The sequence below is a fragment of the Aaosphaeria arxii genome (genome assembly GCF_010015735.1).
Source record: "Aaosphaeria arxii CBS 175.79 unplaced genomic scaffold BU24scaffold_2, whole genome shotgun sequence".
NCBI classification, from domain to species: Eukaryota; Fungi; Ascomycota; class Dothideomycetes; order Pleosporales; genus Aaosphaeria; species Aaosphaeria arxii.
The window spans coordinates 5,041,112-5,055,955 of NW_022983475.1; the positions used below are offsets into that span (position 1 = coordinate 5,041,112).

A 14,844-nucleotide genomic window follows, 5' to 3' on the forward strand; every position below is an offset into this window, starting at 1 on the left:
TACGCATCCGCGATTGTGACGTAACACAAGGACTGGGTTCTTCCAAACGGCAGTGAACAAGACAGCATGTACTCCGTACTGTTTTGCATATCACTTGATTCCCTCAAGGCCTTGAATGAAGAATTGCTGTCGCGCTATACGACTATACAACACAAAAATGGCTCCAGGCCTTGACACAAATAAGTAGCGGGTGCGCCCAAAAGATGCAGTTTGCAAAAAAAAAAAAGCATGCCAATAGCAGATAAGGTGCCCGAAGGGGAGGGCCCGCCTTATACAGTCGTGTAAATTGAATGAATGATTTCATCCCATGAATATAACTACGACAGATAATTGCCCCTGAGAATGTCTTACACGATGCCCGAGAGAATCCTTATTACATAGTCACTATTGCTCGGTGGGTCCCATACTTTCCTAAACAGCCCTAATCATCTTCGCGGACCCGGTGCGGCAGGTAAACCGCCGTTAGGTGGCGCTCGAGTGTGGGGAGAGCTACCTGGCGCCGGAGCAGGTCGAATAGGCAACGACGTAATGTTCTGTCCACTCGATGCGCTAGATGTCCTCGCTGGATATGCTGGCCGGGGCGGCGCCGTATTCGATCCATTCAAATCCGCATGTTTACTATCTACAGATGAGGTAGGGGTGTGGCGATTTGGCGGCGAACGTTCACGCAATTTCTCGCGAACGGCAGACGAGGGTGCCGTTGGGGCAAGATGGGATTTGCGTTTGTTGTGCTCGATCATGCTAACAGCCCAAGCCTCAAGATCGACTGGTGTTCTCTTTGCTGCCTGAAGGAAAGCGTCTGCGTCCTGTAAGATATTAGCGATTGGCCAAAACCGTCGTACCAGTATCAGAACTTACATAAAGCTCCTTAGGTGTTGGTCGTTCAGCCGGGTCTTTCAATAAACACTTGGCTATCATATCCTCCAATATCGATGGAAATGCATCACTCTTGGGTAGCTTCGGGGCGGGTTCCAGTACAATCTGCTGCAGTAGATCTAGAATGCCCTGTGGGCCGCCGGGTTCGTCCGCATCGTCACCGCTACCGCCAAATGGAAATTTTCCGATTGCCAGCTCCATGAGCGTAAGTCCAACACTCCAAACATCTGACTTGACTGTGTATGGTGATCCCTGTATCCGCTCTGGGGCCATATAGGTTCCAGTGCCTACAAAGGTTTCGGCTATTGAGCCGTCGAGCTCACTAGAAACTCCGAAATCGCACAATTTGATTTGGCCCTTTGAGTTTACCAGGATATTCGAGGGTTTGAGATCGCGATGCATGATACGATGAGCGCTGTACAGGTAGCTGAGTCCACCAAGGACGGATTCTGCAATCTTGCCGAGGACATCGACACGAACAGGGCCAAACGTCTTTGAGACCCAATCGAGGGATCTGGTCCATTAGCAGGAGTCCAAGGGTGCTTCAAATCTAGAGTGAGACTCACCCAACATCCATGTACTCCATGCACATTATAACATCCCCAGTATCATTTTGGAAAGCACCGTAGAAGGCTACAATACGCTCGTCGTTGCAGTCGTGCATGATACGAAGCTCTCGGACGATTCTCTTTCGTACTTCGTTTTTAGCTTCCACGTGTATAATCTAGGAACAACTATGTCAGCATTCATTTTGACTTGTAGGGACGCCCTTGTAGAACGAGCCCATTCCGTTGGTGAGCATACCTTCCTAGCCATAGTGACCTTGGTAGCCGCATGTTGCACCTTGCTGACAGTTCCGCCATTGCCCGAACCCAGCTCTCGGACGACTATTAAATCTTCAGCCTTGAGATCCAACCGGAATTCGACACCGATTTCCAGGGTGTCTGCTCGCCCTTCATCGTTGGCCATTCCCCCCGGGATTTGCGCGTCACCAGCAGAGGGAGCTGGCTTGGCTGGTGGAGCGCTAAGCGCGAGCCCCTTGACATTCTTCCTCTTCATAGTCTTCGTCTTGAACGAAGACTCGGCCATGATGACTACTATCCAGCACGAATGTGGCGGTACAATGTAATATTCCGAGAGGCGACGGTGAAATGGGTAGAAGCCCTAGAGCGGGAACTGTGGTGGGCGCGGGCCTGAGGATTGTAGATGGAACGGACTGTGCTGCGCTGCGCTGGTGAGATATAGTGAAAGTATTTCAGGGCAGCTTTGCGCTCTCTTGTTTCGCTTTTGCCGCCCAAAAGCTGCGACAGCAGTATCTATGCCAATCCGGGCGTCTATTGGGTTGATACTTCTAGGGCCACGGCAACAAGAGGCACCAGGAGAGTGAGGGGAGCTTGGCGCCCAACACAAATAGTAGCCCACGAACGGGGTACTTAGAGGTGCGAGGGGGGCGGAAGGTTCACGGAAAGGATTGATGGATGATGGACGACGTGAACGGTAGTCGTGTGCGTGGTGGATGCAGCAGAGTGCGCGGATTCACAACGAAATTGAGGTAACAACCTATACCTAAGATAATGGTCAGTCAGGCTCAGGGTTGTCGTGGGCGTGGGTTCGCGGCGGTGGGTGGGCTTGTGAGAGAGGGAGAGAGAGGCGGGGGGGAAGGGAAAGCGAGAGTAGAAAGTAGGAGAGAATAACAAGAGAAGGAGAGGCGTGAGAGGGTCCGTGGTGGGGCGAGAGCGCGTGCAGGTACAGGCCAGCCCAGTCCAGTCCAAGTCAGTCCAGGGTGCAAAGGTGGGGGGAGGAGAAACGAATTAATGAATACATACTTTCTACCTAGTTTCCTATCTACCTTTCAACTATTATACACTTAACTACGGAGTACAGTAAATAATTCTACTCGTTGATATCGTGATACCCTACGAAAAGAATGCTTCAGGTCGGTCGTAGCGGGGGGTGGATCATTATTTGACTACCTACCTAGGTACCTTAGACTAAGAACTTATCATAGAGGAGAACTAAAGAGAGAAAGAAAGAGAAGGTTATTCCGCCCAAGCTGGACGACCAGGTTTCAAAGTCAAAGGGAACAAAGACTAAAGACCAAAGACCAATCTGATCGGTAGGTAGAGAAGGGGGCCATCATCCATGCATGTATTGCTCAGGAGTAGGGAGGGTTTCAGCATCGTATGATGAGGCTTCCCCACTTGAAGAGCATCAGGTACCTGAGCTTTGCCTTGCCCTCTATGTAGATGATTCGTGTGCATATATACATGATACGTTAGGGTACATTACCTACCTATTTTTACCGTGTATCATCCACTTTCAGTACTGTAGTTACCTGCCTATCTATGTAGCCTTCCTTCCAATCATACAATGTCGCTAACCAAGCAGTTGTTGATTTATCTTCTTCTAAAGTATTGGCCTACCTAGGCACCTGAGTGCCTACCTGATATCTCACGGCTACTCGTGCATCTTTGCCTTTCTTTGATATCAGTGTCCCTTGAGCAAGCAACCAGCAAGTCTGGAGTATCATTTAGTTGCAACCAGATTTGGCATGCTGAGGATTCACTTACATTGAGAAATCATGTTTCTCTAGTATGCCGTCTATCATGACACTTACTCATATGGTATTTATTAATTACATATCGTAACCCTCTGGGTGATCCTTTTATCTTGTCATGCTTGTTGAAAAGAACGGATGTCTACTTTGAAATTATTCCATAACACTTGTTTGATTTGGTAGCTACGTACCTGGTAGATGGCTTTCGAAACCTTGGATACTCGACCCTAGTACTTGCATTTAAAGCGGACTTTCAGCGTATCGACCATTTATACACCTAGGTACTTACCCAGGTACCAGTGTTTACATACATACGTACTGTGTTGGTATAATGTATTACTTGCCGGCAGCTCTACCCGAGAATTGGATGCGTCTTCATGCTGCTATTGAACTATATACTCTTAGAGGCTGTATTTGCAGTAGTAAAGCATCTTGTCTCTCATACTGGTTTACTAGGTACCTACACCGTACGTACCTAAGTAGTAACTGCCTGTTGTGAAGGTGGAATGGGCGGGTGGCACGGTCCATGCCATGGCCCAAATCGCGCTAGCGACAACTCAACTTAGTCATCATCGGTGGCTGCTTGCCCTTTCAATGTCTTGAACTTTTGACCAGACACCTCCGATTCTCCTTCATCTTCGCGCATGGCGCCCACAACCTCCCATTAACACAAGTCCATTCACGTGAATCTCGCGCTGAAGAATTCCATCAACCTGGAAGACCTGGCATCTGGTTTCGCTATTTCACTCTCCCTATATTGGATCCTTCTTCCTAATTAAGCTCCTTTATACGTGCTGCGCAACATGGCCGAGTTCTTTGACGAAACCGCCGAGCTAGGCAGCGAGGAGGATGAGGAGTTCGATGGCGCGACTGCCAAATCGGGCGCGAAGCAGACAAACGGTGCAAACGACTTCGAGGATTCAAGTGAAGAAGAGGAAGACGATGATGAAGAACGTCTTGCTGCTGTAAGCTCTCCGAATAGCTCCCACAACATCCCAGCAGCTAATCTTGAGTAGGAGGGTGCAGGTTTTGTAGTCGACGAGGATGAGGAAGATGAGGTCACAGATCGCGTCCGCCGCAAGAAGAAGAAGCGCAAGAACCGTGAGGTCGACGAAGCCCTCGACGAAGAAGATTTGGACCTCATTGGTGCCGACTATGAGCCACGAGAGCAACAACAGGTAGGACAATCGCGCCCAATGACCCCATCGCGTATTAATTCAAGAACAGTCGAAATACAAGCGCTTGAAACGGGGCCACAAAGACCGGCATGGCAAATCTCGCGGTATCGACGACATCTTTTCCGACGAAGACGATATAATCGACGATGCCGATGAAGGTGGCCGAAGACTCGGTGGCTTCGACAACGAGTTTGCCGACTTCATCGAAGAAGACCAGTTCGAGGACGACATCGAAGACGAGCGTGAAGTCGAACAACCAGGCATATCCATAATAACAAGTGGCCTCCAAGCCGCAGGCCTGGATGAAGGTGCAGAGGAAGACTACAGAGCTGCTTTTGGAGATGGCACAGATTACGATTGGGCTCTCGCTCTGCAGGAGCAACAGGACGAAGAACAACTGCAAGATGGTCGAGAACTTCAATTAAAGGATGTCTTTGAGCCGTCGCAGCTGGCTGAACGTATGCTGACAGACGAGGATAACGAGATCCGCGAAAGGGACATACCGGAACGCATCCAACTGGCTCGAAAGCCATTCCGTGAACTGGAGTTAACCCCCGACGAATGGGAGGCCAGGCTCAGCGAAGAAGCTCTATGGATCACAAAGTTAATCTGGCCGAAGAAGGGCCTGCAACCTTACTTCGAGAAGCCATTCCAGCGGGCAGTGAAGAAGGTGCTGGAATTCTTGAATGTCGAAGACTATGAAGTTCCGTTCATTTTCAATCACAGAAAGGACTATTTGATCCACGCACCAACGGATCAGCAAGACGACGCGGATTCAGCCGAGGCGCCTCCTTTAGACGCTCGACCTGAGCGTTTACTGGTTCAGACTGATCTCTGGGAAGTCTTCGATTATGACCTCAAGTTTAGAGCTTTCACGGACAAACGAGATGCCTTGCAGAAGAACTACGACAATTTGAAGAGCATTGTCACAGACCTGACTGACCCAGTCATCGAGGAGCTCATCCATAAGGTTGTGACAATTGAAGAGGTTCAGGAATTGCAGGACTATTTACACTTCCAGTATTCGGCAGAAATGAAGGACTTGCGCCTCATAGATTCCGAGACCAATGGAACTCAAAAGCGCGCAAACAACGCCCGTACTTTGTTCGATAAGATCCGCAGTACATCCGCATATAGCCTTGTCCATGCCATCGGTATCACAGCCGATGAATTCGCCAGATATGCTGAAGGCTCTGAGAGCAGACGTCAGTATATTGACGACGTAGCAGAGAAACCAGAGGACCTCGCTGCATCATTGGTCAGCGCGGAATACTCCACAAGTACACAGCTTATTAAGAGCGCCAAGATGATGTATGTCCAAGAGCTCACAATGAGCCCCCGCCTGCGAAGACTGGTACGCGGTAATTTCTATCAAAACGCCCTCATCGATTGCATCCGCACCGAAAAGGGTCTTCGCAAAATTACCGAGGATCACCCTTACTACGAGTTCAAATACCTTCGAAGCCAGACCTTTTTCGACCTCCATGGCCGTCCCGACCTTTTCCTGAAGATGTTGAAAGCTGAAGCTGAGGGACTTCTAAGTGTCAAGATCCGTATGGGTGGGTTTGACGACTACAAAAACAAGCTGCACAAACATATTGTCTCCGACAATATTAGCGATGTCGCAGATGCTTGGAATAGCCTCCGCCGAGATGTCCTGGACGCCGCCTTAGACAAACTGCATGGTATCATCGCAGCTGGTGTTAAAGAAACACTGCGGGCACGTTGTGAAGAAGAATTGGCCAGCCGTGCGCGTGAAAGCTATTATAACAAACTTGACCAGGCTCCCTTCAAACCACGGGGCGCTGAATTGGGATCCACTCCTAATGTCCTGACAATCACGAATGGAAAAGCCTTGCGAGGAGATGCTATTCTGTGGGCGTATGTCGAGAATGATGGCCGAGTCCTGGAGAATGGTAAACTCGTTGACTTTAGGCTCGGAAATCGTGACAGGAACATACCCGATGGCAAAGACGTTGAGGCTTTTGTGGAAGTTCTACGCCGACGTAAGCCAGATGTCATTGGCGTTGCGGGTTTCTCTGTGGAGGCACGCAAGCTTTACAAAGATGTCCAGGAAATCATCAGCCAGTATGATGTACGAGGTGCCATCTACGAAGATCCTGACGACCAGACCGAAAAGAGCGACCCGATGGACGTGACCATCGTAAATGACGAAGTAGCACGCCTGTATTACAACAGCCCAAGGGCCGCAGCTGAGTTTCCAAAACTACCGCCCATGGCTAGGTACTGCGTTGCTCTTGCTAGGTATCTACAGAACCCCCTTGCGGAGTATGCTTCCTTAGGCAAAGACGTTATTTCCATACCATTCGTTTCAAACCAGACACTTATCCCACAAGACAAACTACTGGATAAACTCGAAAACGCCATGGTCGATATGGTCAACCTTGTCGGTCTCAACATTCAAGATTCATGGGAGGATCCGTATATGACAAAGTTGCTTCCTTATATCTGTGGTCTTGGCCCGCGCAAGGCAGACAGACTTGTGAAAGCAATCCAGGCCAACAATGACGAGGTTCTTGCTCGTTATGATTTGCTGGGCGTGTCGGAGAGTGATGCGCGAGACCTTAGAGCTGCTATGGGTCCTAAGGTTTTTGCTAATTGTGCAAGCTTCCTTTGGATCCAATACGAACCAACTGAAGAGATCTCAGACTATCTCGACAATACGCGAATCCACCCCGAAGACTATGAGCTGGCACGAAAGATGGTTGCAGATGCTTTAGGAATGGACGAGGAAGACGTGCAAGCTGAGATCGCTGATGGTGGGCCGAGTGCTGTCGTTCGACGAATGGTCAGGGACGAACAAACAGATCAGATCCATGATCTTATTCTCGAAGATTATGCAGCAGAAATTGAAAGGAAACTCGGCAATCGTAAACGCGCGACGCTGGAAACAATTCGTGCAGAGCTTTCAGAGCCATACGAGGAAATCAGGCAATCCTTTGCCATTGCCTCATCAGACGAAATCTTTACTATGCTTACGGGCGAAACAAAAGAGTCTTTGAGTGAAGGACTAGTCATCCCTGTCCAGATCAAGCGGACTTTCCCGGATCATATTGAAGTGAGACTTGAGTGTGGAATTGAGGGCGGTGTATCCGAATCTGAATTCCCAGAAGGCGTCGGCAGCGGCGGACAAGAACCTCGCCACGTCTATCAACAAGGCCAGACGGTTCGTGCAAGGATTATGTACCTTAACCGCAAGGCTTTGACCGCGCAACTATCTCTTCGGGAAGATCTCATACGTCAACCAGTCCGGAGGGAGTTCAACCGCATTCCAGGTGAATGGGACGATCAACAGGAAGCTGCGGACAAAAAGGCCGCAGAAAGAGCAAAAGAAGTGGCTTCTGGACGACCCAACCGTGTCGTCAACCATCCCTTGTTCTACTCCTTTAATGCTCATCAAGCTGAGGAGTTTCTTGGAAGTAAAGACCCTGGCGATGTCGTTATCCGGCCATCTTCCAAGGGCTTGGATCATCTTGCGGTTACTTGGAAGGTCGCGGACAATCTTTATCAGCATATCGATGTTCTTGAGCTAGGGAAGGCCAACGAATATTCACTGGGCAAGCAACTACGGGTTGGCAAGCACACGTACTCCGACTTGGACGAATTGATCGTCAACCACGTTGAAGCAATGGCGAAGAAGGTCACCGAGTTGGTAAAAGACGAGCGGTATCAGAAAGAAGGTCGGGAAGCATGTGGTGAGTTCTTTAATCTTGCTCGAAGCTCATTAAATGTCTGAAGCTGATGTATTCTACAGAAAATTGGCTCACGAATTACTGCGATGCCAACCCTAGCCGTTTCATGTACGCCTTTGCCCCAATGCCCAAGTATCCGGGTCATTTCTGGTTATGCTACAAAGCTGGTCAAAAGGCCAACCCTGGAGCTTGGCCAATCAAGGTCATACCGAATGCATTCGAGCTCGAGAAGCACGCGTATCCTGATCTCATATCTCTGAAAAACGGGTTCAAGCTGCTCTTTGGTAGTAAAAATGCTACTGGAAGTGGTAGACAACCTCCACGACGGTAGGACACAAGGTGATCATATGTGCTCGCCTTTAGTTTATTCTTCATGTATTAATAACCTTGTTTATGTCTGGCGTCTTTGATCGTGTAGCTACAAGGCGGACGGTCTGCAAACAGAATGGGATAGTGGAGCATATGGTCACCAAAGCTTTTTAGAGATTGCCAATTGCGACAATTAGGTGTGGAGTTTTCTGAAATGGCAAGCCATTTGCATTTATTGTATAGCATAGTATGAAAAAAGCATAGTGCCAAATGGTAATTTCTTAGATGACACTGTTTCTGCATCGTCTCGATCTCAGCAGACACAGATTCTGTACATTCTGCGCCATCCAGCGCTCTTGCGTCCTGACGCTTCCTACACTTATTAATACGGTGATGACCGCATATGAAAGCATCGAGCTCGTGAAGAGCTGTGTTTTCCTATTTGATTACATATTCGCTACCCTTCCACCGCATAATGTGAACTCACCCCTGATGCATTAAAGATCCGCCATCTATTAGCATTTGCCAGCTTGTCCAATCATGTTGATGTGCTGCTCGGCTACTTGAGGATCCAACCCTCTCCTTCGAGACTGTTTGGGTCGTATGCTTCCCCTAACAGAAATCCTATCCCTTCTTGACTACCCCAAGTTATCTCTTTCGTTCTCTACTGCTTGGTAACTCCATGCATACCCTTTCTCGCTATCCTCTCGAATCACAAGCATGGTGGGTTGTACCGTATAGAGGTTTAAGAAGTTTGGTTGGTGGAGGTCGGATACTGTAATTCCGGACCCCATGTTTCTTTCTGATCCAAGCGAGATTGCCTTTTCCCATCGCCTGGAGGAAGATGATGATGTTGACTTAGTCTCTGATACTTTATTCAGAGGCAACGATAGAGTACCAATCGGTTATGCTGATATTGCAAGAGCTATTGGCTCGGCCTTCTTCCACTTAGCGTCGCTGTAAATCCAGGAGGATTACGGTCGCGATTCATGGAACGTTTCTGCTTATTTCTTCGCCAGGCTAGAACGCAGAGCATTTTGGAACACATTTAATACAGCATGATTAGACGTGTAAAGGGAGTGTGTTTTCGGTCTTCGCGCACTGTAGACGTGGACGAATAATTCTTGTAGTTGTGTCGGATGGATGTTGAGTCGAATGCGGTGTTGAAATATGAAACAAGCAATGATAGGGCCTACTATATCACACCACATCCATGCAAAAGCTTGTGCGCTGTCTATGTTGAGTTTGTCCATTGGCAATCTGATTCTATCTGTACGACACATAGATGTTGGCCTACATTGTAAGGGGTATAAGCTTGCTGTCTCTTTATTTACTAAGTGATCCAAGTTGTACATGCCGGGGCGTCAATTTGACCTTTTCTGACTTCTGGGGATGTGCTAACATCGAACTGTTCTTGTAACCTCAAGAAATTTTGGTCATTTCTTCACTGGTTGGTTCTCATTCTAGGACAATGCCAAGACATGTGGTCAATGATGGTTATTGCACATATCACGTGCCCGAGCACTAAGCTCAATCCCTGTCGATCCCGACTGCCCAATTTCGCGTCGTTGGTATTCGCGACTTGGAGCTCACCTTTTTGTGTAGGAAACCTTATCAGCGACTCTCTCTGCTTACCAGCTTCACTCTAATACTTTGAGCTGAGCCTGCAAATCCTCTCGCGATTCTCGACCTTTGCTCCCACGAAGCCCGTTCTCTACCCCGCAATGGGTTCTCGCCTGCACAATGCTCCCATTGTGTTAGACAACGGCAGCGGTACCATCAGAGCTGGCTTCGCAGGGCAAGATGTGCCGAAATGCTATTTCCCTTCTTTTGTTGGTCGGCCGAAGCATGTGCGGACCATGGCAGGCGCTCTGGAGGGCGATGTGTTCATCGGGCCTCAGGCACAGCAGTACAGGGGCTTGTTCAAAATAAATTACCCGTTGGAGCATGGCATAGTCACAGATTGGGACGACATGGAAAGGATATGGCAATATGTTTACCAAGAGGAGTTGAAAACTGTGAGCGAGGATGTGAGTAATAGAGCATCCCCAGTATTCTACCCACCGCCAGATGCTGACCACACCTGCCACAGCATCCCGTCCTCTTGACAGAACCCCCACTAAACCCTCGAGAAAATCGCGACACGGCAGCACAAATCCTCTTTGAGACCTTCAACGTTCCCGCCATGTATACATCAGTGCAAGCGGTCCTCTCGCTATATGCATCAGGGAAGACTACAGGCATCGTTCTGGACTCGGGCGATGGGGTGTCCCACGCTGTGCCAGTTTTCCAAGGGTTCGCTATACCGAATAGTATCAGGCGAATTGATGTGGCCGGAAGGGACGTTACAGAGCATATGCAGCAATTGCTCCGGAAAAGTGGGCGAGTTTTCCACACAAGTGCAGAGAAAGAAACGGTCAAGAACATAAAGGAAACCACAGGTTACGTGGCGCTTGACCCTGCCAAGGAGGAGAAAGAATGGTCAGGAGCTGCAAGGACAGACGGGAAGAGCGTCGAATACACTCTACCAGATGGACAAAAACTCAAAGTAAGTGGAATCATGGAATCAATGTCTGGCATATCTTATCGTGCCCCGGGCTGACATGAAACAAGATCGGAGCGGAAAGGTTCCGAGCACCTGAGATTTTATTCAACCCCGAGATCATCGGACTGGAGTACCCTGGTGTTCACCAGATTGTGGTTGAGGCCATACACCGAACTGACATGGACCTTCGAAAGGCACTCTACGGCAACATAGTGCTCTCCGGCGGCTCGACTCTGACAAAGGGCTTCGGCAACCGATTGCTTCATGAGGTGCAACGATTAGCTGTAAAAGACATGCGAATCAAGATTCTGGCACCCCCCGAGCGAATCTACACGACATGGACCGGGGGTAGCATTCTCGCGGGTCTGAGTACCTTCAAAAAGGTAAGTGAGGTTCCCGGCGTTTGTATGCCATGTACCTGATGAGATGCTGACGCGGCTATGCACGCAGATGTGGGTTGAGAAAGATGAATGGCAAGAGAATCCGGACATCATTCACACGAAGTTCGCGTAAGCGCCTCTCAGTCGGAGCCGGGGACATGATTTGTTGTCCATGTTTTGCGGTTCTCCACAGCCCGCCTCCCGCCTCCACAACAAGAAGAGGATGGCTAGCTCGGACGAGGTGCATGACACTTGCATTTTGGATCGAGACCTTTTAGTCACGAGATCGGGGATTTGCCCCAATGCCAAGCTGCCAAATTAGGCAGGCAGCATATCGGAAGGGACATCGGAAGGGAAGCCGGATGTGCAGGTAAAAGTACTACAAGTAGTGTGGATGACTTGGTGCGTGATGGCGTGGATGCGGGGATGCGTGGTGTGCGATGCGCGTGTACAGATGATGAGAGGTGAGGAGAGGCGTTTACGTACGGCACGGGTACGGTAATAACGCCTATGGTACTTCTCCTCGATTCGTACTCGTACCTTGCTTGGGCAACGATGGTATGCGGGAATGCTAGGATTTAGTCCCAAGTTCCCCGCATAGTGTTGAGCCCCATGATCGACGGCTTTACAACCGTGCCACCATCCTGTGGAGGACGGAGTTTCTCTTACTTAATTTTGGCTGACGACAATTAATTGCCGCGGGATTACTACCGTAACGTACTCGCTCAAACTACGAGTAGGGAATAGGCAGTTGGCATCATGAAGGGGTAGGGTGTGCATGAGGGGAGTTTTTCTTTTTTTTCCATTCCATGAATGATTGTGGTTTCGCATTCACTTTGGAATCGAAGCTTTTGCGCTTCTGCACATTTGCGATGCATGCATGGCGTTGTCTTTTCTTGCGCACAGAGGGATACCCCGTTAGCATTTGGGAGCATAGTATCATGTAGGAAATGATTCAACATAGAGTGAGTTAAGTAAGTCAATAATGCAATTACGAGTAGCCAGCCAGCCAACCAATTAGTCTGTCACGCTGTGATATGTACTACTCGGTATTGCAGCACTGCCGGGGTGCTCGGGGATAGAAACGAACGTGAAAACCAAGAATGAGGTGGCCGGTAGTGAAAGGGGCACGTAGTCGCAACAGCAGAATAACTAATTGATGACGATGAGACTACGTGGTAGAGATGGGGAATGCCAAGGATCGTGAGGCGGTAGTGAATCAGATCAGGAGGTGCACGACTGCACGACTCACGAGGAGCAAGAAGAGTGTTTGATGCCGTGATGCATTCGAGCGATCGCGCCAGATGACACCATGTGACACTAACGTGGCACATTATACTTGCAAGTTGCAGGTACGAGCATATTCGGGCTTCGTCACCATTATTATTGCTATTCTCGAACGGATTGCGTGTACCTTACTTACATGTACCAATCACCCGCGGTACAGTATGGTCAAGAAAATGATGATGATACTTGACAGAGCGGGTGATGAATGATGACAATGAGATTTTTGGCCCCTGAGTTTGGCGCCTCAGCTCAGGATGACTGTCTGGTGACCATGCCTCGCTTATCCAGGACAGGTCCAAGCCCGTAACTACAAGGTACAGCAGAGTGCAGTTTGCTACTCTTACATACTAACGTTGGTAATTGCGACTCGTAAGACGTGAAGACTTAACCTCGAGCAGTTGCTAGGAGTGTGCGTGGCAGCGTGACCGTGTAATGAGTAGGTTAAGTATTTGATAGGCATAGACCGAGGCCACGAGGTCACGATGCTCGACGTCATGCGCTGACCACAAAGGAATCGGAATCCGAATAGAACGCTCGAGAAGCCGGGCGTCGATGTTCTTTCACTGTACTCTGTACCAGTTTGATCTCCTTTCTTCCCTTTTTCCTTTCAGCTGCTCAAGAAATCAGACGCAGTAGAGATAATTGAGTATAGTTAGCTACCTGGCACTGGAGTTATGGTGAACGTAGCGTGCAATGATAAAATTTTGGAAGTAGGGGGGTTATGACTAGACAGTAGAACGTGGCAACTCACGAGGTAGAGGATTTAACAGGAACAGCAGATTGAAAGAGTTTGACAATACAAGGTTAGTGCGGCACATTTCCTTTCCATTTTGATTGCTTTCAGGTACCATCTACTCGAGGTTCTGTACGAAGTACAGCGTAAGTTTGAATGGATGTGATCTACGAGGTCCGAGGACTGTGACGTCTGGGGCACTTGGCGAATCCATCGAAACACAGTCTTCGACACAAGCGGTACTATTATTGTTTCGATGTGTTCGATGATGGCGTCTAATTTAATCTGGGGCAAGAAGAACAAAAAAAACTTCGAAAAGAAGAGTGGAAAAAAAGAGGGGCCGTGAACTGCGTGTGCACTGGAAGAGAAAATTCTGCACATAGGCACCTATGGAGGAAGAGAAGATGGCGGAATTTGCAGTAGCCGATGGGGAAGTCCGCGATGACGATGACGATGCCAGTACCTACCTAATTACTCCTGCAGGGTGCTCCTAATAGAGGGATGTAATTATTCTTAGTTGCTGGATTGTGTCGTGTTCACAGTTTCCTGGGGGTAACAGAAACAACAGACAATGGGGAAAAGAGTTCGAATGACCAGGTTCGTGGACTCGTGAGTGGATTTTTCCAGTCAGGTGGGCATTCGCCATTACGCCTACAGTGGCCTACTATGGCCTACTATGGCCTACTATGGTCTACTACTGGCCTACTACTGGCCAGACTAGACGCCCCATTACGCTATGAGAACTCGAGCCAAGAACTACCTCGTACATACGGTGTAGTTACCTACAACTATTACTTGTAATACTGTATTAACTATTCTTATTATTACTTACCACTTCTCGAATTGTCCACTTGGAAGGGAGAGAAACAAAAAAAAAAAATGTTAGCAGCCCCACCCCCTCCTTGGATTCTAAACTTACATAGTAACTTAATACCGTACCGAGTATGTAGTAAACTTGTTCTCCCTAAAGAAAAAATGCCTCCTCCAATTCCAACGCCTCGGCGCCGTGCTCCCCCTCTTTGTCTGCATACCGCAATGCTGTACCTGGGCCCAACAATCAATCCCATAGTCCCCATCCTAACCCCTCTATTGCCGCATTGTCCTACCTTTCGCGGACTTTCATTGACTCTCGTGCCCATTTCACGCTGCCTGGCTCGTTGTCCGTCGGTCCTGTGATGGCGCCCCCTTTGCCGTTAACTGCAAAGTGCTGAGTTCCACCCCAAGCAACCGCGCACCACCCCAGCTCCATCCAGCTCCATCCAGGGC

The 14,844-nt window shown here is 49.0% G+C and overlaps 3 protein-coding genes across 3 annotated transcripts; 2 read left to right on the plus strand and 1 right to left on the minus strand.

Moving 5' to 3' along the window:
* Positions 1 to 178: 178 nt before the first annotated feature.
* Positions 179 to 2,137, minus strand: BU24DRAFT_136730 (dual specificity mitogen-activated protein kinase). The gene is made up of 4 exons (XM_033521095.1): positions 1,681 to 2,137; positions 1,443 to 1,600; positions 859 to 1,390; positions 179 to 806 (listed from the first exon to the last, which is right to left on the minus strand). The coding sequence occupies exons 1-4, from the start codon at positions 1,963 to 1,965 to the stop codon at positions 426 to 428; spliced, it is 1,356 nt and encodes a 451-aa protein (XP_033388646.1). The 5' UTR covers positions 1,966 to 2,137; the 3' UTR covers positions 179 to 425.
* A 1,917-nt stretch (positions 2,138 to 4,054) lies between these two features.
* Positions 4,055 to 8,925, plus strand: BU24DRAFT_366181 (transcription elongation factor Spt6). The gene is made up of 4 exons (XM_033524302.1): positions 4,055 to 4,398; positions 4,450 to 4,611; positions 4,661 to 8,327; positions 8,387 to 8,925. Exons 1-4 carry the CDS (start codon positions 4,237 to 4,239, stop codon positions 8,653 to 8,655), a joined length of 4,260 nt encoding a protein of 1,419 aa, XP_033388647.1. The 5' UTR covers positions 4,055 to 4,236; the 3' UTR covers positions 8,656 to 8,925.
* A 1,281-nt stretch (positions 8,926 to 10,206) lies between these two features.
* BU24DRAFT_136818 (Actin/actin-like protein) lies at positions 10,207 to 12,137 on the plus strand. Its single transcript, XM_033521096.1, has 4 exons — positions 10,207 to 10,663; positions 10,726 to 11,181; positions 11,247 to 11,561; positions 11,629 to 12,137. Exons 1-4 carry the CDS (start codon positions 10,358 to 10,360, stop codon positions 11,689 to 11,691), a joined length of 1,140 nt encoding a protein of 379 aa, XP_033388648.1. The 5' UTR covers positions 10,207 to 10,357; the 3' UTR covers positions 11,692 to 12,137.
* The last annotated feature ends 2,707 nt before the right edge of the window (positions 12,138 to 14,844 follow it).